The following is a 27,753-nucleotide window of genomic DNA, read 5'->3' on the forward strand; positions in this document are numbered from 1 at the left end:
GAAGACAGTAGATTAACTTTCTGAAAGTGCTGAGGGAAAATTGCAAGCACCCTGGTATAAAATTCTATACCCAGATAAAGTACCATTCAGTAATGAGGGTGGAAAACAATTCTAAATTGCATTGATTGTATGACTTGTCCAGATAGTTATACAGAAACTGATGATTCAATAGCTAAAGAATGTCTGATCAAATAAGAGATGGGAGAACTCCATGTGCAGGCCAAGGAGGAAAACCAAGATGTTCCAGTAAGCAAGGCTCACCATATGATCTGTGTCCTCCTTCTACAAATAGCCTTTTTTCATGCAGCACACGGGTGACTTTCAAGTGACACTCTTACCTAGGATGCTCACTGCAAAGAGGACCAGACCAGGTTCTCCAGAATAAGGGTGATTTTATTTTTTTTTGAGGAAGATTGGCTCAGAGCTAACATCCACTGCCAATCTTCCTCTTTTTGCTTGAGGAAGATTATCACTGAGCTAACATCTGTGCCAGTCATCTTCCATTTTATGTGGGATGCCACCTCAGCATGTTTTGACCAGCAGTGCTATGTTCACGCCTGGGATCCAAACCTGTGAACCCCAGGCTGCCGAAGTGGAGTATGCGAACTTAACCACTACACCACTGGGCCAGCCCCAGAAGGGTGATTTTGAACCAAGTGGCCACCTCAAACTTGCGAACATGGCTGTGATTGTTGACATGTGAGCAGTCATGCTCAGGTGAAACTGTGGAGGAAAGAGCCACACCACAAGTCCAAAGACCTTCTCAACTTCCCTCCTCCTCCCAAAGGCACTTGAAGTTCTTGGCTGGAACTCATCAGAGTGGGCACAGAATGTTCTCTAACTCGACCTCATCTTGCAAAGTAAGACCTCTGCTTCTGGCCATGAATAACTGGTACCAGACTTGCCCCTCTACTGTCTTCAACCAGAAAACTGGATAATGGGTAGCACAGGCTACCCATTCTCTCAGAGAAGAGAAACTAATGAAGTGAGCCCTATGATCACTTGGACTTGATGCCCAGAGGCACTTTCCAGACCCTAGCACAGGAGGAGACACTAAGCAGAGCACAGTTATCTTGTTGAGTTGAGGAGCAAAGATTGGAGTTCAGCAGGTGGAGGCCACCAGCCTTTAAAGAACAGAGTGCTGGAAAGAAGGGAGCTATGAAGAAAAACAGCTCCAGAAATCTGTACAGAGGTTCTCTAGAGTCTTTGCTTGAATACTATGTACACACGCAGATGTAAGACTCCAAGATCAGGCAAAGAACAACTATGGGGTGTTGGAAGTGGAACCATTCCCAAAGCTGACATAGAGATGGGAGATATTGATATTCCAACCAACCAGAGTGCAGAGGCCTCATTGAACAGCCCAAGGAAGTACTGGACTTTAGTAGTAGGGCTAAACCAGCCTTAGAGTTAAGGTTGCTAGACCTGTCCTAACAAAGATACAGACCTGAACTACCTAATAAGGTAGCCACTAGCCACATATGACTACTGATCTTTGAAATGTGGCCAGTTCAAACTGAGATGTGCTTGTAAGTATAACTAAAATACAAACCAGATTTTGAACATTAGTATGAAAAAAAGAATGTAAACTATCACACTAATAGTTTTTACATTGATTACATGTTGAAGTAACAATCCTTGGGGAATAATGGGTTAATAAATTATTATTATTAAAATTAAATTTTTAAAGAGAGCTAGTCCAGTGTGGTCACCAAGTAGCCAGGATGGAAAGTAGGTAGGAAAGAATAATTTCAAAATCCCCATTTAGCTTTCTTATCAATAAAACCTACCCTTTAAAATATTAACTTTCTTATCCACATTCCAGTGCCTGACATATAATCTTGTCATAATAAATCCTCACATAATAAATAATCCTGCGTTGTTTGGGAGGCATATTCTTGGCAGTAACATTCTCCAGAGGGAATTATTTAACTACTAAAAAGGATTTAAAAAGGAATTACCTTCTGAGAGACCAAAGAAAGCATTAAAGATTCATACACAGGTTACATTTAGTAGAGAAAAGGGAAACAATAACAAAAAGCAAGCTCCCATCAAAAAAGAGAGAACCAGAAATACGAAAAAACATTATTTTAATTAAATATGTTTACCTATATTTTGTATTTCCAAACAAGGGAAAAAAAAATCTTCCGTCAATGGAAGCTGTTTACGTAGTTCTAAATATTTGCTTCAGTTAGTAACTATCTCCAGTTTACATCTATATAAGCATAAATAGTAGTTATTAAAATTCACATTTCATACAAAGTTTACAAGTGTTTAAATGGAGAATGAGGATGTGGTAGTGAGGAGAGGGGCTTGTTTGTTTAGGAACCTGCAGGAAATAACAGGACCAATTCCTAAAACCTGACAGTGATTTCACCTTTGCTGTGTATAAGCTGCATTTGTAGAAGAAAGAACACATGGGAGGTCATTGAACATTTTGCAGGGAACACAGCAAAATAAGAATCCACATCATCAGCTTTAACGGTAGACATTGGTTCATAATATGCCACAAAGCTACTGTCTGTAAGAGCAGCAAGTCCTTAAACCGGGCTAAAAGTTTCTAAGGCCAGCACTGGCCTTTAGTGGATCATGAAGCATTTCTTTGGTAACACTTCTAGATTTGGGGAGGTATAGGCTATCAAGATGCACCTCAAGGAGAAAATGGAGAGTGGTAACCCCCTACTAATACTTTCCTGATCCAAATGTTTTGACACTTGAGAAAGAAGTAGATTACTTTGATCCAGTAAAACGGCATACAAATATAAAATGCTCAAGTATTGTAATTTATGATGTGGATTAAGCCTGGCCCAGCTAGAGAAGCCCAAGGTGACCTGGCCTACATGCCAAACTATACGACCCAGTGGACTTTTTTATGGTATGAATTAGGACCGTCCCAGGGAGAGAAGCCCAGGGCATCCTCACCTACATGCCGATCTATATGGCCAGATTCGTATCTAAAGTTATATGACCACACAATAACCAGACCCCATCTGCACTGAAATCATTTAATGACTTTTTACATCATCTTTTCTTTTCTCCAGTAAAAATAAGTCACGTACCCATGCCTTATAAAATTAGCCCTAACCCTCAACTCAGGGCAGCAGCAGGAGCTCTGACTGCCCGTGGGTCCTGTCCCCACGCACCAGCTCTGCCTGCCCATGGGTCCTGTCCCCATGCCAGCGGGGGCAGCAGCAGCTGCTCTGCCTGCCCATGGGCCCTGTCCCCATGCCAGCGGGGGCAGCAGAAGCGGCGGCAGCAGAAGCTCTGACTGTCCATGGGTCCTGTCCCCATGCTATTCCACACTATTCTCTAAATAAAAGAGCACTACTGCCAGATCTTGAGAGTCTAAGAAATCTTTCTTTCGACTCCTCGGCTCACCGACCCTGCATCAATTTAGTCGGCATTTTCTGTGTGAATTCAAAATTGAAATATTTTACAATGAAATGCCAATAATCTAGGAAAAGATCTTTGAGGTAGAACCTTTTAAATTCTGCATTCAGATGTATACATGAGCTTTTGTTAATATGCTCCTCTCAGAGTTGCAAACAAAGTTTACAAATATGGTAAAACCTCTAGAATCTTCAGGGAGTTGGGGAGGTAATTTGCAGACAAAGTAGTCTTTCTAGTGATTGTGACATTGTAACAAAAGGTTACAGTTTCTACTGACTCTTGGAATGCAGTCAACCTGTGGATAGACATTTGTATTCAAATACACTAATTATATTCCTAGCTACAGAGCATGATCCCAACCTTTTGTCCTTTAAATACACTCTTATCTGTGTACTTAACATGCCAGTGCATTTACTCTTAACCATTTCCATCTTCCCAACAAGATTATTTAAACATCCTTGAAGGCAGAGTCACACACAAGATCTTGAAACCTGTAAATATATTAGCTCTACAAACCTAAGAAATGAAAAAAGAAAACACACCTAGTAAAAAGCCAAGCAGTATTTACAGCTTACAGCTATTAAAAACTTACTCAAATACTACTTTTTCTTGTCTATACTCAGAAGTGAGTGAGTTGTTTTTCCCTTTAGACCAAGTTGTGTGTTTCATTTTCATTATTGAAGTTTGCATTTTCATTTTCACTAGCATTGTCCTTCTGGATTATATTTTGAATTTTCTCTGCCAGAACACAAAGATTGATTTTTTTGAGGCTTTTAATCAAAGTGTCATATGCACCTTTCTTCCCATGACGTTGATACCAACAACGGAGCAACTGGACTTTCTTCTCAGCAGTGTTGTTGGGATTGTCATTCTCAATCTCATCAATTTTGGCTTCTTCGATACCATTCTTCCGAGCAAATTCTTTAACTTGATTCAGTTCCATTTGTTCAGCAATACTACTAATATATTTACTCAAGTCAATGTCTGAAAAATAGACAATAGTCTATGAAACTTTGTTTTTCTAAACGAAATTCCTATTACTAAAAACCATGACTATTTCTCCTTTTACAGTACCTAAGAATACAGCTAAGTCCTAAAGATCTCAAGAGCTGATGGGGAAAAACAAAAATAGAAGCAAACTTGAGTTCTAATCCCAACTCCTCTGATGTTCCCAGGAATTTACTCTATGACCTAAACATACATAACACCTCTGTATCATCTTTTCTCATCTATAAAATAAGAGGGTTGGAAAAGATCACCTCTAACATCCCTTACGGATCTGAGGATCAATGACCCACAAACTTAAAAGGCAGGCAAAAAAATTATGAGCGTCTTATCTCTGAATGACAGGTCAAAGAACAGAACTGGGTAGAATCGTGGATGCTGTTACAGAGCAAGGATACACCAATAATAACTGAGTCTACAAGTCAGATCCACCTCTAAGTCAATTCAGGCAGGAGTTCTATAATACACCTAACTGCTGGTGAAGGAAAACTTTCTTAAGCCTCAGAATGTAGTGTCTCATTGCTACCTGATTGATTGATTGATTGATTGATTGATTGATTTTTCTTGAGGAAGATTAGCTTTGAACTAATATCCGCACCAATCCTCCTCTTTTTGGTGAGGAAGATTGGCCCTGAGCTACCATCCATGCCCATCTTCCTCTACTCTATAGGTGGGATGCCTACCACAGCATGGCTTGATAAGTGGTGCACAGGTTTGCACCCTGGGATCTGATCCAGTGAACCCTGGGCCACTGAAGCAGAGCATGCAAACCTAACCACTATGCCACCAGGACAGCCCCACCTCATTTATTTTTAACTAAGAGTATTAATTATAAATTTAAACAAACTGCCTGATAAACCTTGATACTAAGTAGGAAGAAGTGTAAACTCAAGGAAGAACAAGACCCCACCATATGTCACTGGAATTAGCAACATTATCGTGGCTAAAGTTGGCCTGTTACTCCTAAGGAAGCCATCTCTAGGAAATAAAATGATAAAAGCTTTACCTGGGAGATTCCTTTGCTCCATTTCCTGGGAAGAAAAAAAAAGGAGGGTAGGAGAGAGATAAATAAAAATATATTTAGAATATTCTAAATGTAATCTTCGAATTCTTCCTTAATACTGAAGGGAGTACAATCAGTTGCGTGATGTATAAAATTAGCTAGACTAAGTGATTAAGAAGAATTCTTTTACCATTCAAATTTTCATTCTGCAAGGTTCCAGTCTTGTCAGAAACTAAGGAATATTGACTTATTTTTTTATATAGACAAGGAACCTAAGGAATTCATGGAATACGCCCAGATTATTTTTCACATAGACTCATGAAAATAAACATAATCATTCTAACATTTTCTTTACAGGAACTATTCTTACTTTTGACACGAGAACATGGTTTAAGTTGAAATTAGTTTGTACCATGCTGATTTGAAGAGCTCTAACTCCCAATGAGCCCCCACCCCAAATGAGAAAATTGTTATTCATCAAGTGGACTGGTTTTTCTTCCCAGTGTATCTTTTGCTTTTTGAAATTCTTTGATCCCATGTTGGAAAAAGATAATGATGAGAGATAAGGCAACAAGTGGCCAGAGAGAGCTGAGCTGTGCCTTTATAATGGGCTTTAAGAGCCATCTCTGTGCCTGAGGTTGGATACTGAATCCATGCTCTGGTGAAGGATATCTCTCCACAGTTTCAGTGCAGGGATAACACTAACGTGGAACATGGAAGCTTGGCCACATCCTTTTCCCTTTTTTTTGGCTGAGGAAGATTCGCCCTGAGCTAACACCCACTGCCAATCTTCCTCTTTTTGTATGTGAGCTGCCACCACAGCATGGCCACTCACAGATGAGTGGTGTAGGTCCACACCCCGGAACGGAATCCAGGCCGCTGATGCAGAACACAGTGAACTTAGCCACTAGGCCACCAGAGCTGGCCCCACATTCTTTTTTTCAGCTCACATTGAGCACACTCTCACTTACACCCTTTGTTAATTCTTATGTTATCTGTGTAGAAGCTTACTTACAAACTGGGCACCATATCTTATTTCATTTTTTATGTCCCTCTAATCCATGCACACACAAACACAATAAATGTTTAAAATAAAGTAACAAATAAAAAGATGAATTACTACTTTCTGTGTTTTTTTAAGAAAGCTGATGCACATTTCAACACCTACAGTATTTGAGTCTCCACATACACGGTAATCATCCTCTTCATTCCTGCACCTTCTTTTCAACCCTGAAAGTCAAAGAAATTTCTATCAGACTCAAGTCTCAGCCTTGTAGGAAGCATGTGAGAACATACTGTCACACTAAGAGAAGTGTGAGAAGAAAGAAGGAGAAATTCATTGAAACTTAAAGTGACCAAACACCACAAAGACAGCATTGTCCTGATTCTGGACAATCCAACCTGACCAGGTCAAGTGTTCTAGAGATATGCCACATCTTAATTGGGCCATCCAATTACCACACACGGGCTTAGCCTGAAGCTGGATTCTGATTTACCATATCACCATCACCACTCCCCCTCACCAGCTTGGACTCGGGTAGCATGGCTACAGCAGGGCACAGAAGCATAGGATATGGAAAGGTGACATCAAGTTGCCATGGAGTGGCATTCAATGCCCAGAAATCCAAGTACACACACTCACAAATAACTCAAGTATACACACTCAGTGAGTGTATGCCTTGAAGCCAGTATGAGATGGAAGAAAAGAATCTGTAAGTCTCTAAGTGTTTAAATATTCAGTATATATTTTTAGCTAAACAACTTCTAAAGGCAAGGCAATGTCTTTATCTTCAGCTGAACTGGAGAAACAATGAGTTGGTCCAGAAACAAGGAAAAATTGGATGCTTCAGAGTATTGAAAGTTGGTACCACTCTATGTTTTATGAACGAGTTAAAGGGATTTTTCTAGAGTAATTATGACTATACCAATTTTGGCTTACCTGCTGAATTTATTAAGTATCTCTTACATAAAATATATTGCCACAGTATTTTAAGTTAAGGGGGAGAAATAATTAAAAAATAGGAAGTTTGGACGAGGGAGAGGAGGCACAGAGAGGGAGGAATTTAGCAAGTGTTCCCTGCAATGCCTTTCCTGGGGAGGCCCTTGTTTCTCATGTTCTCTTTATGCACGCGGCAATCTCGAAGCGAAGGATCACTTCTGATTCCTGGCCAACTCAGCTGCTGCCTGGATGAGAACACCCTTGTTCACAGGGAGGATAGGAAGACCCACTCAGTGCCCCCAAACGGTTGCTCAAAAACAGCAGCTGAGGAATAATATCATCTGTTCTTATCAGCTCTCAGGAGTACATGTAGTGGCAAGAATTTAACAGTTTCACAGAGTTCCATGCCTGGTAGGAGCTTTCTTAGAGGTAGAAGATAGAGGGGAATTCTTGTGAACAACTACTTCCCAAGTTATTTCAACCTGCAGTTTGAACAAAGTAAGAACTTACCGTAACGTTTTAGTAAAAATACTGCAATCAGTAACAGGAACAGGAGGCAAAACAACCAGTATAAGTTAGATCCGGATCCTGTAGATTAGAATATTGGACATTGCATATGAAAATAAGCAAGCTTTAAGATTAAACAAAGTAGTAGCAAAGAATCAAAAGAGAGTGGCTTTTTTCCCCCTATTTTACAGTGGGGATGGGAGAAAGGAGAATATAATCATAAAAAGAAATAATAACCTTCTCTGCATTTAGCGTCGTTAGTTGGTGTGCAATTCTCAATGATCCCATGTTTGCACCTGGAAAAAAGACAGAGGAAATTCAAAAAGCCTGGTGGACTGATTCCTTGATCATTTTCAATGATACACTACAAATCCAGAGCCACTTTACTCATCTTTGCATCTCTTGCAAACATATTCCCTCAAATATTTCTAGATTAGCACCTAAAGTTGGTACAAATTCATAACATAATTTGGATGTTTGGATGAAAAATATCCTAAAGAATAACTACGTTTTAAAATATCAAGAGTTAAAGGAAGGTAATAAAATATGGACATACAGGAAAAAGGAAATAGACACAAAAATAATCTTAAAATTGATAATAAACTGTGCTGTTCAAATCATAAAGTGCCTAAAGCAATTTCAAAACAGTCCTATAGAAAAATGAAATGGCCAGACAATGGCCACTGCCCATGATGCTGCTTAGGGAACCACTCAGCTGGCCCTAGAGGTTTCTCCTTTTAGCATCAAGTACTGATTAGGATGCTCAAGAGGCTCCTGTAGGATTTTCTTCGGACAGCCCAACATTGACAGATTGTCTGAATTATAGCCTGGTTCTGCCCATCACCTAACTAGGTGAGCCTGGCAAGTCACTTAACCACTATGAGCCTGTTTTCTCATCAATAACCAAGAGACAATATTAACCACCTCAAAGCATTCTGTTGAGAATAAAATTAAATTGAGATCAGGAAGCGTTTAGAACTCCTGTTATTATTTGATTAAGTTAGTTCCTCCTCCCTAGTCCCTACTTATCCTGTCATCATGAGGGCACTCTCAGACGTTTGGGGCTAGAAGAGAGAGGCCAGGTTAACTGCACATCATTGAAAATTTTTTAGTAAATAAGAGACATAAAGCATCACGTCCAGACTTTTCAAGTCTACCAGGTTGAATTCCTGAAAGTTTCCCCAGATCAATTACAAGTTTAAGGAGAAGCACATGAATATAATCCTAATGGTTTATATTTATACAAAACAATATCTTACAAAGCAAAAGCTATTTTTACAACAGTATTATTTAGTCTGATCTTCACAGAAATGAGGCCAATAGGACAAGTGAATACTATTTGCATCCTATGAGTGAGGAAACTGAAGCTCAGAGAGGTTAAGTGATCTGCTCAAACTCACGCAGTTAATCAGCAGAAAAGTGAGCTACATAATCAGGTTTTCTAATTTGGGGTCAAAACCAAGCTCTTTAGTATGAAAGACAAGGCCCTTCACGATTTGGCCCTGCCTCCTTCTCAGTCTTTCCTACACTCTGGTCAGGTACCCTGTTCTCCGGAGCTTCCTCAGTCTCTTTGCATGTGTTCTTCCCTGCCTGAAACGTCCTTTCCATCCAGGTACACCTGGGAATTCTTTCTTTCCTTCCTTCAAGACTCAAGCCATGTGTCATATCTTTACCACTTCTCCCCAGGCAGAGTTGAAAGGTTCTCTTGTATAACTTGTAACAACTTGAGCACAACTCTCTTCTAATGCTTGCCACATGGTGTTGACACAATAACCATTGCTTTTCTTGACTCTCTCTGCCTCCAGCCTGAGAGCTTTGATGCCAGGAATGTGTTGCTCATATTGTTGGCTTAAGCAGCCAGCACAGTGTCAAGCACACAGGAGGTGTTCAATAAATGTTTGGAGACTGGATGTTTGAATGAGCAAATGGTTACCTAGTTGTTTGAAGGCAAAGCAACACTAGAACCCAAATTATTGACTCAGCACTTGTTGCTACCTCTAGGAAGACATTCTCTCTATATATATATCTAGTGTTTTAATCAGAAAACAAACTAAAACTTACGTAATGCAAGGGTCACAGTGTTCACATGGAGGAACACTACAAAAAAAGTTTGATTTACATCTGCACTTGGTATCCTGGGTCGTGGTGCAATTTTTTTCCACTTCTAGACCTAGAAAACCAATTTGCAGACTATTAATAGGGACAAGAAAAGCTATGTCCAGAGATTTCTGATGTCAAACAAAACTGGGAGTACTTCTGTTATATTTTAATCTGGGCCCTCAGAATAGATTGGGATATATCATGAAAATTCAGGGTCCCAGTTGGAATTATCAAGACAAATCAGATCTCCAAAGAATGGGGAGCATCCCACCCAACTCTCGGATTCCTCTGTCCTTGTATCTGAAGGCTTCTGAGATCCTTCTGGCCACGAACAAGAGCCATTACAGAGCATAAATCAAGGCAGGAAAAAAAAAGTTTCTGCAGTTTTGGCTGGAGCTGGTGAACTCTGTTCACAGGCCTCGTATTTAGTCATTCTCTTACATCTGGGAGAATTGTCTAGACTTAACCCATAAATGTCTAGACCCGTGATTAGCTCAGTATCTGGTCCTGTTTCACTGCAGCCAGCCCCATCCTGTCCCTTCCTCTATAACAACATAGCACCAGAGTTGGTCCCAACTTCAAACTGCATTATAAATGCTTCTACATGGAGTACCACGATTGATGCCTTTCAATTGCTTTTTAAGACACTTACCCAGTTCTTCATCACAAATTTTACATCTTCGGCATTTAGAACTACGATGTGGCTTGTCTGTGTAGTCCTTCCCTTCTGAGCAAGGCACACAGTCTGTTATGTTCCTCTTGGCTGTGCAATTGAAACCAGTGGACAGTTTGCCATTAATGATTCGGTAGCTAGTAACTAAAGTTTTTTTGTGATTATTAATTGTAGTCTTTAGTTGTTCACCTACTCATTGTTAGCTGTCCTGCTTATTTTTAAAAGTCATGTAGATAGGCAATATGTTATCTTACTTCCATTAGGTTCCTCATAGATAACATCTCCCTGATGCTTGGGTCCCCCTGGTAGTGGATGCCTGAGCTGTTTTTCAGGAACTAAGAGTTGACCCCTGTCTGGTTCAGGCTGGTTGAGACTACCAACCCACCACCTGGGCCCGTGCAAGTGTCCGATAGGCGACCTCCTGATACCAGAGAGCCAAAAACTCCACCCTCAGATCATGTTAATGCCACCATTTTGAGAACATGTGTCCTATGAAGAGCCATGAAGCTTGACTACACTTGCACAGATTGTCAACAACATCACCTCTCCTCACCTCCAATCATCTATGCCCACACTTCAGACCACCCTGCCCCTCTACCCCATAAATAGCCCTAGTTCCCATTTCTCAGGGAGGAGGATTTGAGATTTGTACTCCTCTCTCTCTTGGTTGCCTTGTGAATAAACACTTTTTCTGCTGCAAACTTGTCGTCTTGGTGATTGGCATTTCACGCCATGGGCAAAACGTACCTGGTTCGGCATCACAATCAGTAGCTCTCCTCGTGCCTGCCCAAGAAAAAAACGGGGCAAGTGTTTGAATGCAAAGTGGTCATGCAACATCAAGGGGAGTATGCAGGGATAACAATAAGACACTGCTAAAACGGGGGAGTTTTAATGATATATAAATACAACAAGGGAGAAGGTTATTGTAAAAATCATGTGAAGAGACAGAAAGTCTCCCAAGACAAAAGTTAAAAGAGTAACTGAAGGAATATGCCTACAGAAATAGGATGATTAACAAGAGGAGCATATTTAAAAACAGAGGTTGGAATGACCAAATGCACTGGAAGAAATGCCTTTCCCAACTTTTTGGGGAGACAGAAGAGGTTGGTAGGTATATATTCATGGTAGAGATGGCTGTCACTGGCCACTGAGATTATCTAAAGAATTCACCTTGCTCTGGTTTCTCATTTCACTTTCCAAAGTCCACAAATCCTGATAAGAGATAGTATAGTGTAAGGGAAAGAACATTTAAAGTTCTAAAGGCCTTGGTCACATCCTTAGGAGCCACAAGATCTTTAACAAAGTGCTCAGTCTCTCTAAGCATTAATTTCTTCATGTATATGATGGAGATAACGACACTTCTGCGCTGCTATCAGAACTGCGTAGGACCTGCTTCATGAGTGCTCACAGTTCTCTTTTCTCTCCTCTTTCTTTCTATTCCTTTGCCATTAAGGGACAGAGTACATTTTGATGGGCAGGCATGAACACATTTATAACAAAGTTTATTATCAGGTTTGTTATCTTACTACACACAATTTTAAATAATGTTCACATTTGCTTTAATTTACTTTAAAACTAAAATGAGTCATTGTCTTGCTATTAGTAAGCATTATACAACTACACCTTCTTCTGGAAAATTCATTTATTTAACGTGTTTATTAAATGCCTATTGTGTGCTAGGCACTTTCTAGGAGCTGGAGACACTGCAGAGGATGAGACAAAGCCTTGGTCTCCAAGGACTTCATGCTCTCAGGGTAGAGCAGGCAAGGCACAAATAAATATATGGTGTCAAGTGGTGCTAAGTGCTACGGTGAAACCTGGCTTAGGGCAAGGGGATAGAAAATGAAGAAAGAGACAGAAAATATAAAGGGAAATCTAAGAGAAAAGCATGACTAGTGACTCTAATTATTAATGACATAACTCATTAAAAAGAATAGGCAAAGTCTAACCTGCCACTCACATGTACAGCAAAAATAATTTACACTGTCTTTCCTAGGAATGTGACTTTCCTAATAACCTCAAAGCATTCTTTCTAAAAAATAAACTACTTATTCTATAAACAAATTCTGAAACGTAAACACATGATATTTTAGTAAACAAAGACAATACTTTTTCAATAGAAAAAAATAAATTGTGGAAACCCAGAATCAAATTCAAATACAGTGCATCAGGGCTACAGAATATTGTAGCAATATGTTTAAGAAAACTAAGCCAAAATATAATTTTCTTTGCTTGCCAGTGGTATTATACTGGTTTCTAAATGCACTGACTTCTTTTACGAATTACCTTGCAGAATGTGCCTAGCACAATGCCTATGACATGAGAGGGATACAATAAATCACAGGTTTTCTCTTCCTCCAACGAATACAACCTAAATTTATCAAAATATAAAAAAGGAGTGGTTGTTTTCTTGAAAATAAGATTTTAAAATACATTTGTATCTGAGTACAATAGTACATATGCTCCTTGTAGAAAATTTGGAAAAGTTAGGACAGTATAAAAAGCACTATACATCAAGTACAGAAATTCACTGCTGTCATTTTGGTGCATTCCTACGCATGTAAAGACACACACATGTCACTATATGTATGTGTAATATGTGTGGGTGTGCATTTATATATATAAATATACATATATATAATGTATGTAGTGTACGGCAGAATCCTTCTTATTTGATATGGTGATGTCATGAGGACTGCTTTGATCAGTTAATCAACAAGTCAGTTCATATAGGGAATCACTGAAAAAATACTATAAATATTTTAACTTATAATGTATAATCATATAATTATTTGTCAGTCTTGTGATGTAGAAACAAGTTATTGGAATTCCAGGTTCTTTCTCACTTAAGTCACAACCAAAATACATCACCTATGACTTCCTGGTTTTCTTTCACTCTCTTCCTTTCTTTCTTTCCTCCTCCCTTCCCTCCTTCTTTCCTTTCTTCCTTCTTTTTGACAGAAAGAAAACTTAAAAATACCAATAATCCATATGAAAGGCTTTCAAGATTTTTGTGATTTTTCCATTTATTTTGCCCTCACCTAATTCATCAATAATTTTTTAGCAACTCGGCATTATACAGAAAATCTCCAAAACATTGAAACTAGTTTTCACAGAAATAAAATCTGCCTTGTCTCCATATTCATGTATCATTGATTTATATAATATTTACTTAAATTACACATTACTATCACAACAGCAATGAGCATAAACAGATTTGGAAGCAATTTGAATATTGATAGGCCTAAAATTCAAAAAGAAAAAATAGAAGTGGAAAGAGCATTCAGCACGTGTTGGACACCATCCAACATATTTTAGGGAGGGAGCGGAGAGAATCAGTTAATCCAGCCAGCATATCAGTTAGAAATTTCTTAAGGGAATTTACACACATTGAGGTTTCTATCAGAAACATATCAGAAAACATGACTGGATTGATACATAATATCCCATCCAGCCTTTGAATACTTCAAAATTTACTTAATCAATCCTACATCATTGGGTATCATATTGAACTATCATGCGTACAATATGCCCCTTTATTTGTGGCTATTTGAAGATTTTTTCCTACAAATCTATTACTGTATCAGTAGGTACAAGTATTTTCAAGCTTTTTAAATTTTATTTTATTTTGAGGAAGATTGCTGCCAATCCTCCTCTTCCTGCTGAGGAAGCCTGGCCCCAAGCCAACATCTGCACCCACCTTCCTCCACCTTATATGTGGGATGCCTACCACAGCATGGTGTGCCAAGCGGTGCCATGTCTGCACCTGGGATCCGAACCGGCGAACCCCGGGCTGCTGAAGTGGAACGTGCGCACCCAACCCACTGCACCACCAGGCCGGCCCCTGTATTTTCAAGTTTTTGACCCACACAACCAAATTTCTTTCTTAAAAGGTTATAACAATTTACAGTCCAACAGTGGTATACGACGTGAGTTCTTATCTCACAAACTAGCTCACCAGAGCTGAGATTGCTTCTTAAATGAAAATAAAACAAAGCAAAACAAAAAAGCAAACAGACAAAAATGCTTGACAGTTTGATATGCAAAGCATATCACCTCTGTTGTAATTTGCACTTCAGGTTCTAAAAATATTAGCAAAGATCTTAAATACATGGTGTTTGGCAAGTTATAAAAAAGCCAGGAAACTATCCTTTATTCCTATTTAGAGAAGAGTAAATATAAATAGGCTTAAGTATAAATGGGTTGTATTATAAGGGAGATTTTCTGTAAGGGTTATTAAAACCCAGACAGGAGGCCAAGAGAGTGTGGTAGAATCTTTTATAAATAGGACTCATGCCTGTTTAGCAGCTTGAGTGCTAGCAGCCTGGGAGGCCAACTACGAAACCTACTAGCAGAGTCCTTTATGCTAGTTTATTTATCGCATAAACTCATCTATTGTTTTCCTTTATCTTCCTGTCTTACTTCACAATGCAGCTGAAAGAGATTCCTATCTGTACAAGACAGTAGTCTACTCTTCTCGTGTCAAAAAAAAAAAGTTTGCACCGTTGCATTTTGCTTAGCTTCTAATTTGCCAGCGTTTGAAGGATTTCTGATCTGAAACTGGTTTGCATTTCAAAATACTGATTTTAAAAAATTGCTGGTTTTTGTCTGTTGCTTTTCTAGCTCATCTAGTTATTCAGCTACAAAATGTAAATGTATTTTGCAGGCTTCAGTGCCAGGACAAACAGCTTGCTGAGAGACCTTCTGGTTGAAGGCAAGTGCTGAAACACCTCTCTTAAGAGTGGAAGTCTCTTGCTTTCAGAGCTCCACAATTATTATGATACATTCTAATCAGTTCTGATGTGATAAGCTTTAACATCTACAAATGAGTCTTCCTTTGCTACTGAAAAATGGAGCTAAATAGACAAATCCTCTCATTTCAGAGGCACATGTCATTTGGAAATTATATTTATTCATACCCACACCAAATAAGTGTGATAAAGATGAATTGAACTGGTTTGGGGAAAATAATTTCACAGTTTTCTTCCCAAGAATGCTATAATACAGAAGAACCAAATGCTGTAAAAATACTTTCTTCATTATTACTATATGCTTCTCCTCACCCTGATTTTCATTCTAAGCACCGAATGTTTAGTGTAACATACCAGGAGGACATGACTGACAGCAGGCCTCACCATGCTGGCCCTCCTGGCACTCAGATTTCTTCCCATTAACATTTTCACTCAATTTCAATGCCTCAGAGTCGATAGCAGTCACTTGGGCTGTATCACCTTTCGACAATGGTCCAGCAATAGAGGTGAGCATCTGTAAAAGAAAAGCAGGAAGAGCATTTTTATTAACTTCTGAACTAAGCAACTTGGTAAACAAGAGTAAACTGCCCAAAATGGCTGTATTTGCCGTGCACAGGCAAAATCAACGTGCAGCTCCATCTTCCTGCTGACTCATCTCCGAAAAAGGAGATCAAGTGCATGACAGCCTAGACCTCAGGGTCCCCAAACTACCCCAGAAACAGCATCACGGATGGTAGGAGCCAGGGCTCTGAGGTCAAAAGGTGAACACACTCCCACTTACAGCCCTGTGACTGTGAGTAAAGTCACTTAAATTCTTGGATTGTCCGTTTCTTTATCTACAAAGTGGAAATAATCTCTTCTTCATAGGTTTGTTGTGATAATTAAATGGAATAATGCACCTACGGCTCTTAGCACAATTCCTGGCACATAATAAATAGGTGCCCAGTAAGCAGTATTGTTATTCATTATTATTATTGTAATTATCATAAAGTTTCAGTGAGGGGCAACATCGGGGAGTGGTAAAAAACATGAAATTTCAAAATGACTGCAGTTCGAATGCCATCTCTGCTACCAACACTGTGATAAGTTACATAACCTCACTGGTCTTCAATTTCCTGATCTGCAAATGACAATAGTACTTTCTGTCTTAAAGGGTTATTGTGGGGATAAAACGTGGTAATTTCTCTCAACCTGGTACTTAGCTCATAGCACATTCTATTTCTTCCCTTTTTAGACACAGCCACAGAATCAACAGTTTTGATCTGATTCTTCCTCGTTATCCAACCATATGATAAATATAAATCAAACAGGATTTACTTCACCTTTCTTCAGGAAAAATGAACTTCTCTTATTAGAGAACAAACCTTTAACCTATTTTTGGTTGCTTTTTTCTGCCATAAGTCTAATTGACATTGTGTCAAATTTATCTTAGTCAGTTATAGACTACAGTTCCTTAGAAAAATGAGCCCACAAAAATGTATAGAAGCATTTGGGGGTAGTCTCTGGTTGATTCCTTTCTCTGGTTTCCTAAGTATTTATTTTTTGTCTCTCTCTAAACATAAATTAAAATAATCTCTCATCTTATATGGAATATGTAAATTCTATTGCAAGCATCAAAAAATTGTAAACTTAGTTCTGAGGATTTTTTCCTAAAGGTCATTTTTCATAGTTTTCATGGTATACATTATTTTTCTTTCTGCCTTATAGTATAGTAATAATACTGGTATCTTCTGAGTCAAGAGAACTAAATATTCTACACTTATAATCATGGCCACAGGAGTCCCCATCTCTTCTCTTCTGCCTTTCCCTCTTTGTCACCAAAGCCTATATCCCCTTCAGGTCACAGGATACCATGGGATCTCCAAGGAAGGAGGCATGAAGGAGATGTGCTTGCCCACGTTTCCTGCTAGAATGGATGTATTTAAAAACGCATTTCTAACATCCAGACTTCCAAGAGGGAAAATGATACTAAAATATCAAGAAAATATAACTTGTCCAGGGTTACTTGCTAGCAAAAGGTAGAACTAGGACTTATCTAAGTTTCCTGACTTCTACTATGGTGTTCTTTCCCCTGCACCCAAGAAACAGGTGAACTTATAGAACATAGCTTACTTTCTGTACATGAACAGTTCCATGTAGGGAACAACTGGAACTGGTAAACAGATCAGAGGAATTATGCCTAGATATGCTGGCTTCACTATCAAACCACGGCCTCTTCAGTCCAACAGACATTTCTTGAGCACCTACTAAGTGCCAGGTTCTGAGAATACAAAGATGAGTAACAGTGATTGTAATTGAAAATGAACATTAAGTTTCCAAAAGCAGATTTGCACATGGGCATGTTATTTGTAATACATTAATAATTTGGGGGATGTTTTACCACTTTATATTTGCATGACTCTTACTTGTTAAAACACATTTGAATCTATGATTTTTTTCTAAGGCACAATGTGCAGCTTTGGACAAAAGATCTTTATTAGCATCATTTTCTCTTTTCAGGATGACAGTTCCCTACATCTTACTTTCTCTACATGTCATCTGTCCTCCTATTAATATGAGTTCCTCTTGGAGCTGGCCCTCTGGTGTAGTGATTAAGTTTGCACACTCCGTTTTGGCAGCCTGGGGTTCGTGGGTTCGGATTCTGGGCCTGGACCTAAACATCACTCCTCAAGCCATGCTGTGGTGGCATCCCACATACAAAATAGAGGAAGACGGGCACAGGTGTTAGCTCAGGGACAATCTTCCTCAAGCAAAAAGAGGAAAATTGGCAACAGATGTTAGCTCAGGGCCAATCTTCCTCACCAAAAAAAAGAAAAGAAAAGAAAAGAATTAGTCCCTCTTCTAGATCAGAGAATCAATAGCTAATGAATAGTAACTGAATTGGGCACTCTAGGAAATAATAATGTGATTGAAAGCATGCCAAAGGGTTAATTACTAAGATGGGAAGAGCTTTCAAATGAAAATCATTCAAATGTTTAGGATCCTTATTCCATAACTACTTCATTGTTCTGTTTGACAGTCAGGGATTAAATACACTAACCATTTAACATTCCAGACATTGCCAGCACAAGAAAGTTTTCAAACCAACGTAAAAATCTCTCTGGAGCTAGAAGAAATCAGTAAGTCTTGTTTGCAACAGATAACGGAAAACTGAACCAAAGCAACTCAAGTGAGTAGGAGCAGTTCTTTTCTGTTGTCAGCCACCTTCACTGCTGTGAGGAAGGAGCTAGCAGTGAGATATTACTTGCCCTCCTTCTCTTTCAATTCTGGTTTCTCATCAGAAACTGAAAAAAAAAAAAAAAAATGACACAGATTTAAACACAAAGAGATCTACAGGGACTGGGCTAGCCAAAAGTGACAAATCAAAGGCACTCAAAGTATGATCCCCCATAGCACGTATGTATGTGTGTGTGTGTGTGTGCGTGTCCCCTATGGCTATAGGGCCCTATCTTCCTTGGTGTGCTAATATCATCCAATATTCATGAGACAATATTATGAGCAAGTCTATACTTCCTGGTTTAAAGGATCAGGTGCTCAGGGGAGCAGCACATTTTACATTTTTGGATTGTTGCATTGGTGTTATTTCTAGAAAACTGTGTGCATATTCAACTATTTGGAACTGTCTGAAAGAAATATACTTTCTAATTCATTTTGTTTTAGTTTTGAAAGTTTTGAGTGGAAATCAAAATCCACTGTCCAAAATACATTCAGAATTTGAAAAATGTGAAACCTGGAGTAGAACAGCGAAAGCACAAATACCTCTGGCCATGAAGCACAGATACCAGCACGAAACCTCATCTCATCCTTCATCACACCTGCTTCAGAGTTGAATTTCTGGAACCATTTCTTACTTAGTTCAGCATCAAAGAATTGTGACAAGGAGAAAAAAGAAAGATGGGTCTGAAGAGCATGTTGTGACTTTTACATGATGTGATGTAGGCAGCACTCCATAAAAGCTTGTATTTTTAAGAACTTTTGCATTAACTCGTTTGTAGAATGCAAAGATTTAATCCAAACTTTCCAGGCAGAAATTGGGGCATTTTGACTGTGACAAGACAGGAAACCCAAAGACAACTAAACGATCTGAATACTCAAAATTTTCCAGAAAAGCTGAAAAGGTCAGAAAATGAGTTAAATCAAAGGTCCAACATGTGGACAAACTGAGGTAAATGGGAACAAAATGGGGAAAAAAAAGAGAGAAATAAAAATAATTTAAAATCTCCATCATCATAAAGATTAAAAAGTCAAGGAGACCTCAATTGTATATTCTGCAGGGAATAATGTTAGCTAATTAATTGAACAAATACTTTGTTGAGTACCTACTATATGCAGACAGATGCCTGGGAACAGAGCAGTGAACAGCTGGAAGACTTTGCTCTCAGAGTTTATACATAAGTGAGGTGTATTAGTCACGGTTTTCCAGAGAAACAGGACTGATCGTTTGGGTGTGTGTGTGTTTAGAAGGTGGGCACAGGGTTTGGAGTTTTTTTTTCATTCTCTAAAAAGCCATATGTGGTTGCACTTCTCAACTACTGAACAACTAAATTTTCTCTCCATGGAGCTGAACTAGGAGAAACAGTAAAAGTGCGGGTAAAGATGACACAGAAAAATGAGAAATAAAGTTCATAAGATCACAGAAGACGAAGTGACCTCTTAAAGTCAGGCAATTTAACACCTAATTTTCAGGTAGTTGAAATCCAAATTCTCTAAATCTGATCTCATAGAAGAAGCTATGCCCCAAACCGGTGTGGTGACTGGCCCAAGGCTTACAGCTAACTCAGGACCGTTACGGGCTGAATTGTGTCTCGCCACCTCCAAATTCCTATGCTGAAGTCCTAACCCGGAGAGTCCGGGAATGTCACCAAATTTGGAGCTAGAGGTTTAAAGAGGTAATTAAGTTAAAGTGAAGTCTGTAGGGAGTGTCGTAATCCAACATGACTGCGCTTCCTATAACAAGAGGAAATGTAGACACAGACACAAAGGGAAAAGGATGTGAAGATACAAGGAGAAGGCCATCCACAAGTCAAGGAGAGAGGCCTGGGACAGATCCTTCTCTCATGGCCCTGGGAAGAAACTAACCTTGAAGACATCTTGATCTTAGACTTCTAGCCTTCAGAAGTGTGAGAAAATAAATTTTGGTTGTTGAAGTCGCCCAGTCTGTGGCACTTTGTTACCGCAGCCACAGGAAACGAATAAAAGGACCAGACTACAGCCCCTTGATTCCCTCGGATTCCGCCTTTGAGGCATGTCAGTGATGCCCGTATACTTGGGATCCCTCATAATGAACATGAAGATTGTCCATCTTGAACGATCACTGAGCTACAAGAGATTTCAAATGGTCTTGAGAGCTGGAATTACAGGTTCCCATCGGCCCCTGAACTGCTTCTTCTCAGTCTCACAGGCTCCACTAGGGAGGGTTAAAATCTCCCTGTCCTCTGCAGCCGAGGACACAAACTGAACAAGAGCTGAAACTCAGCTGACTAATTCTGCTCACTTGCTTTTCAGACTTTTAGTTACTCATCAACACTTGAGAAAAAAGAAATTCTAAAAAGACCATTAGCAGCTCACCATTTCCAGTTATATAATGCATCTTTAATATATGTATGTAAAAATGAGGAAATAGGTAATGTATTGTAAAATGTAATGTAATATGTAAAAAGTGAGGAAATAGGTAATGTATTGTAAAATGTAATGTAATATGTAAAAAATGAGGAAATAGTAATGACATTTCGTAGTAGGTACATTATTAAAAAACTGAAAAATAAATAAAATAAATTTTTCTATATGAAAGAGATAAGCGAAGATTCCATTCATTCTTATTTTTTCAAAATGTATAAATAAAAATACACAAGGTAATCTTATCCTGGTAATGTGTTTTTTCTTTGTTAAGGACAGTTACTGGGAAGATCAGGAGAGAGAGAGTTGAGACAGCAGGAGTAAGTGACTGGTTAGACCCCTGACTGATCAGGCAATGAATCAAATAAAATGAGGGAACTTTAGAAAATTCCATCTGGGATTACATTTTGAGTCGAGTGCTACAGTTAGAAAAATAGTTCTCAAAATCCCGACTAACATCAGAATCACGTAGAGATGCATTAAAAAGTAATAATACTTAGGTCTCAACACAGACCCAAAGAATCAGAATCTCTGAGAATGGGGCCCCCCTTATGATTTCCTTCAACAAGTACCCCTGTTATTGATGCTCACCATAGCTGGAGAACAACTGGGCTGGAGAAAGCAAAACCTGAGGTCAGCAGGCTACCATATTTACACATGTGAGAAGATAAGAGTCTTATTGACTAACAGCATCTTGTTCTGCACTTGCAAATCAGATTTTTACTTTTCATGGGGAAATAATGACCCTTCTAAAAAATAAGTCTGAAAATAAGAGAAGTCATCTTCAGTGGAGGAAACAAATAATGGGAGGGCTACAAAATTCTCAACTAGAGCCCTAGGGGCCGTAAATGCCCAGAGGGGCCACAGAGGTAACACAGGAGTAAAATATCCAGGTGGAATAGACAACAAAGAGTAGGAAGGACTTGTCAAAATGGAAAGGCCCACTTGGACCGAAGGGGCAGCCGCTGATCCAGGGGAGTGGGGGCCATGCAGTATGTGGGGCCCAGATCTTTCATTTTTCAAGAGAAACCAAAATTCTCCAACATTCCAATGGTGGCAACTAATATTAAAAATACATACATACACATATACACACATACATACATACGCTATGTGTCAATACCACACAGGATAAGGATAATACAGACGGAGGCAGTGTAGGCCCTGATTTTTGAAATCAGGCCTAAATGCATACAGACCCTCGTGTGAAAAAACAGTCTACTGGGATCAAGAAAGCTTTGTGAAAATGACTAAAAGCCAAAGCTCAGCCCTCAGCAAGGGGAAGAGCCTTAACGTACTTGCTCTCAGTTCATTCTCTTTCTCTCTCTTTTTCCAAGATCTTTGCCCTCAGAAATCAAAAGTATTTATGTTTCTCACATCTTATATTTTCATGGTGTTCCAGAACACAGAGGTGAATAAATCTAGAATGCTGCATGACTTGACTAAAGGACAGCTTGTCATTAATGACTCCAATGCCAAGTTTATTCTCATTTTGCAAGTTTATCCCAGTTCACAGCTTAACAAAACCCACAGTAGGCTTGCTTACCTGCTGGGCTGAGTATATCTGCCGAGTGAATTTGTATCAGATGTGGCCTTGCTCAAAATGCATAATTCCACAATAAATTCACTATCATCCCCAGTTAGTGGAACTCAGGCCAGGTGTCCAACATAGCTATGACAGTTGTTTCAAAACGCCCATAGGTGGGAGTGGGTTGGTTGCATCAAAGTTCATTTCGAATCAGAAAGGGAGCTGAGATCAAAGGGGAGAACTAGCTCATTTCCTTCTGGGGAAGGTGAAGTTAGCAATCTTACAATGATCAACCTCTTTCTAATTTGGGCTTTACTACTCATACTCTCACTTCCAAGAAAATAAAGGCAGGCAAATTATTTGTTCCTGTTTAACACAGAAAATACTTAATTGGTGTTAGGAGACCAACTATTTAAAGAGCTGAAGACACTTTATTTTTCTTTTTAAAGCAAGAGTCTTCCAGAAAAATGAAAAGGACTTATCAGGTAGTTAATTGTTATTTTCCCGCTTCTGTGAATAGATACACACATATAACAAAAAGAATACAATACTATACACTAAGGTACCTACGATAGTTCTACAAATAATCTTTTGGTAATAAGATAGATAGATCCCAGTACATTTAGAAATGTTTTCTTTATAATAATAAATTATAAAAAAAGTAATAAATAAAATAATAAATAAAAAGAATTATAGTAATCCAGGGTCATTTAATAAAAGCCCTCTATAATGCACCTAATAAAAATTACAACATGAAGATTATGTAGAAAAAGATTTGTGTATGTAAAAAAGTGACAAAAAGCAGACTATAAATAGCACTGAATAAACATGCAATTATGTGTATGTGTAGACAAGGCTAGGAAGCTAAAAGTAAAATAAAAAACGCTTGTATTGGATGTTAAAATAATGAGTGACTTTATCTTTTCAAGAATTACTTTTTGTTTCACATCATAGAGTCAATTTCTTGATAGCTACCAATTTAAAAAGAAAGAGATGGATTCAGTGTCCTAAATTTGGTGTTCACTTGTTTTTGTCTGATGGATCAAGATTTAAATTATGCCCTTTTGTCATTTTTCCTCATCAGCAGATAGTCTTTAGTACCTATTACAAAACATGTGCTCAACAAGGGACTTTTGGGACCCAAGATAATTTACCCAAAGGCACTTAATTCACTAGGGGTTTTCAAGTGGGGGATTTCCTTACTCAGGTTTTTGACCCTCTTAGGAAACCGTTATTCTCTCCAACTGGCAGTGCGCTATAGTGACCCAGCTTCCCTAAACAATTACAGCAGCCTTCAGAGAGATTCCTTTGAAATACTGACACTTCCTCTATCAGAACTATTTAGAAGTAAATTACTTGCCTAGTGTCCCAAAGAGACTTACTCAGAGACGACAAGCAAATCCTGAGTCTTCTTTGCCTCTAAGTATTTCACCTTCCTGTCCTCTAACCTCAGTGCAAGAAATAAAATTTCTTTTCTAAATTAAACTCTAATTTGCCACTAAGGATAGTAATTGTATTTCAGAGATAAACAATATAAGATTTCTCCTTCATCTAACGGTAGACAGCAGTGGGGGCCCTGATGGTCTCCATATATCAATTTATTTTTGCCTCCCAATCTTGTCATCATTTATAAATTTGTGTTTTTCCATCCTGGTTGTTAATGTATAAATTACATTTCATAATTTTTTTCATAAAAAGTTTTAAGTCCTTTGTGATATAAGTAACACCCATTAAAAACAAAAGTAAATAGAAATACATTAGGTTGATTTAAGGAAAATTATTAAATTACAAATTAAACAACTGTTCTTTATTTTCTTGCCAAAATTCTTCTGTATGATTACACATAAATACGCTGGTTTCTTTTTCAAATGCCCTTTCCTTTCCCTCAACCATAATTTTGCTCTAAGACAACTGCTCTAAGAAATGCAGGAGAAGGACCTGGCCCCGTGGCCAAGTGGTTAAGTTCTCGCAGTCCATTTTGGTGGCCCAGGGTTTCGCCAGTTTGGATCCCGGCCGTGGACGTGGCACCGCTCATCAGGCCATGCTGAGGCGGCGCCCCACATGCCACAACTAGAAGGACCCACAACTAAGATATACAACTATGTACCAGGGGGCTTTGGGGAGAAAAAGGAAAAATAAAATCTTTAAAAAAAAAAAAAAAAGAAATGCAGGAGAAGTAGCTGGCTATCAAGCAATTGTCCTAAATTACACAGATCTAAGTAATGCAAGACAAAACCTATGGCCATGTGCTATTTAAAAAAAAAAAAAAAACCAGAATAATCAGTGCCCACAGCTATTTCTCACACAAATTTCTAAAGCAAGTTTCACTCTTCTTCTGTTCCTCTTGGATATCTGCGAATTGTTTTGGGATTTCAAATTTATTTATTGTAAGTGCCATGGAAACAACACCCAGAAACTAGGGGAGAGAAAAACTAACTCCAAGAGGGTGGAAAGAAGAGAAGAGAAGCAAAGACATAAAGAATGGGGAATCTCTGCCGACTATAGATAGCAATAGAGACAACAGGACTAGTGGAAGAAAGAAAAGAGAATATAATGCAGATCCCTCCCATCTACTTGCAACCCACTGACGTGATTTAACAAAATCTGCTTCTGTGTTCCACGTAATCAGCATTCCCGTCCCCATTTTATTCATTATTGCTCCTACGAAGTAAGCACCACTACGTGCAAAAGCATAAAATCAAGCATTTTCTGGAGACACACAAGGTGACACAACACTGCAGAAACTTCTTTAAGAACAGAGATGTGATGTTGGGCAAGCGGTGAGTGCAAGGCAGGACTGTGTAACTAAATTTAAAAGAGTCACGTTAGAAAGGAAAAACATATACGACATAATGTGAACAACGGTTATCTAGGGGATAGAGTTATGCCAGATTTTCTTCTTTTTACTCATCTGCATTTATAAATTTTATTTAATGAACTTTAATTTCCTAGGCCATATAATATACATAAATATGATAGACAAATTATGTTTAATTTATATTAGAGATAGCATCATAATAAGTGTATATAAATAAATGCATGTATATATACACACGCGTGTGTATGGGTGTGAATGCATTCTTTCAGAAGAGCAAAGTTTTCTTGGTGCTTTAAATATGCACCTCTGGTAAAGATGTTATAATATAAAAGTCAAATAAGCATAGCTCCAGGCTTTGATAACTTTGCTATACTTACTAGTATTGCTGTCCCAAGATCTAAGAGATATTTTCAAAGCAACCACCACTGCGATAATGCAGTGGTTAATGATAAGGAAGAGGAGAGTGTGGTCTGAGGTTGTATAAATAGTTTCTTAATTTTGAATATTACATTTTCTCTAAGGAAGTTTCTAAAAAAGCCCAAATATTGCACATTATTTCTGAAAGGATCAAGGAGAGTTTTTTTCCCAATCACAAGATGGTTGCAGACATCACTGCCTTTTCCCTTTCAACTCTTAGCGTGATCTGAAAGTAGGTGCAATCAACAAACTGCCTGGGCTTTGGGATCGGACCTAAGGTAAATCCCAGCTCTGCCACTTGCTAGCTGTGTGAGCTCAGTTAAATTACTTCAGCTTCCTGAACCCCATTTCGCCATTTGTAAAATGGAGACGAGGGCGCCTTCCTCGCTACACAGCTGCTGTTGAGAAATGACTGAGATCACATTTGTAAACAAACACTCCTGTCATAGTGCCTGGAACTTCAGTGGGGCCCAACAAAATAAGAATCCATTGCCTTTCAGAGGCTTTGGAACTCAAATGAACCTCTTTGAGGCCAGGTCTCTTCCATTAGCCATCATCCAGCTGACATTTCTGAGACAAGAACTCTCCTAGTCTAACGAGGTGGCTGCAGCTCCGGGGCGGGGGGTTACGCCAAGAACATGCGGCCGGATGCGCAGCGGGAGCAGGTACCACCGCTGAGCAGCGAGGCCAGGGTTCCCTTCCGCCCCAGAGTTCAGAAACTACCGTAGGAGTGCAAGCTAAGAAAGATTACAACAGGAAAAATCCAGGGCAGGAAATAAAAAAAGAAGAAAACCCCCACCTGAGACAGTCACTTACTGTCTTAAGGAATTCCCGGAAGGGAAACAAAACAGTTTCTTTTTCTGTGTAGCGATAAGAAGGCAAACAAGCCTCTAGAGGCACATCTAGTCCCAAGATAACTTTTTCAAGAAAGAAACGGCGCGGTCTGAAGCCTCAGGGTTAACTGCCGCCGCGGGGCTGATTTATTCCCTAAATTTGAGAACTGTGGGAAAACGTGCCAAATTCAGACTGCAGGTTCTCGCAGCGCTCGGGCGCGCGCACAGCCACGCGCAGAAGCGGAGTCCGGGCTTGACATGTAAGTACTTGTCCGGAAGATCCCCTCCCTCGCCGGCCGGGCTCTCCCTCCAGCGACCCTTAAACCCCCAAGGCCAGTGCTCGCCCCCCGCGCCCGCCTCTCCCTGCGGCGCGCACAGCCGTCCCCAGGGAGCGCCAGGAGCTACTCCACCTGCCGCGCGGGCTCGGCGCTGCACGTCGAGCCCCGAGGAAAACGAGCTCCCCGGCTCCCTAACCCTGCCTGGAGCCCCTGGCAGCCACTCCGGCAAAGGCTGGCCGCCCCGGCCCCCTGGACCCCCAGCCCCCCGGCCCCCTGGCCCCCGGGCCCCCCGGCGCGCATCCCCCGCGGCCGCCCCGGGGCGCGCCCGGCGCCCTTCCCGCAGCGCCTGCCCCGGGGCCGAGCCGGGAGAAACCCCCTCCAGGGGAGCAGAGGACTCACCAGAAGCAGGAGAAGCCACATCCTAGACATGGCTGAGGAGCAATCCGGCGAGGTTAAAGAGCCTCCACTCCCAGCGGAGCCGGCCCCGACCCGGGGAGGAGTGACAGCCCCGCCTGGCCCCTCCCCGATCTGCGGCCCGCCTGGGAGCGGGTTCCCCGCCCGGGCCCGCCAAGGGCGGTCACAAAAAATTACTCTCAAGCCTCTTTCTTCCCTCTCTAAGAGCGTCTTGGAACACCTTTGCCTAGCAGTTTCGAGGCGACCTGACAATATGCCCTGGAGGCCAGGGGAGGGAGAGGAAGTTTTGCTGGGGAACGCCCGCCTTCAAATCAGCCACTCGGCCTGCGCGGGCGGGGGCGGGTAGACTTGCGGGAGAGGCAGCGTTTGCTGCGCAAACGAGCATTCCCCAGGCCGGGGCGTGTCCGCGGCGGTGGCATGCCCGGTTCAGGCGAGGACGCTGAGAGCGGGCCTCTGTCCTTCCCAAGCGCTTCTGTAATTC

General features: G+C 40.0%; 1 protein-coding gene across 6 annotated transcripts; it reads right to left on the bottom strand.

The window, feature by feature from the left end:
* Positions 1 to 2,073: 2,073 nt before the first annotated feature.
* Positions 2,074 to 27,753, bottom strand: FAS (Fas cell surface death receptor). Of its 6 annotated transcripts, XM_070262410.1 has the most exons (12): positions 27,258 to 27,387; positions 18,409 to 18,652; positions 17,481 to 17,628; positions 15,723 to 15,882; positions 11,365 to 11,400; positions 10,597 to 10,707; positions 9,906 to 10,014; positions 8,082 to 8,140; positions 7,848 to 7,925; positions 6,567 to 6,628; positions 5,402 to 5,426; positions 2,074 to 4,374 (listed from the first exon to the last, which is right to left on the bottom strand). In XM_070262410.1, the coding sequence occupies exons 3-12, from the start codon at positions 17,598 to 17,600 to the stop codon at positions 4,037 to 4,039; spliced, it is 1,098 nt and encodes a 365-aa protein (XP_070118511.1). In that variant the 5' UTR covers positions 17,601 to 17,628; positions 18,409 to 18,652; positions 27,258 to 27,387; the 3' UTR covers positions 2,074 to 4,036. The 6 variants fall into 6 exon arrangements, with proteins under 6 accessions (XP_070118511.1, XP_070118522.1, XP_014588570.1 ...); XM_070262421.1 differs by lacking the exon at positions 18,409 to 18,652 and having other exon boundaries at positions 27,258 to 27,532; XM_014733084.3 differs by lacking the exon at positions 27,258 to 27,387 and having other exon boundaries at positions 15,753 to 15,882; positions 18,409 to 18,524.

Source organism: Equus caballus, chromosome 1, assembly GCF_041296265.1.
Source record: "Equus caballus isolate H_3958 breed thoroughbred chromosome 1, TB-T2T, whole genome shotgun sequence".
NCBI classification, from domain to species: Eukaryota; Metazoa; Chordata; class Mammalia; order Perissodactyla; family Equidae; genus Equus; species Equus caballus.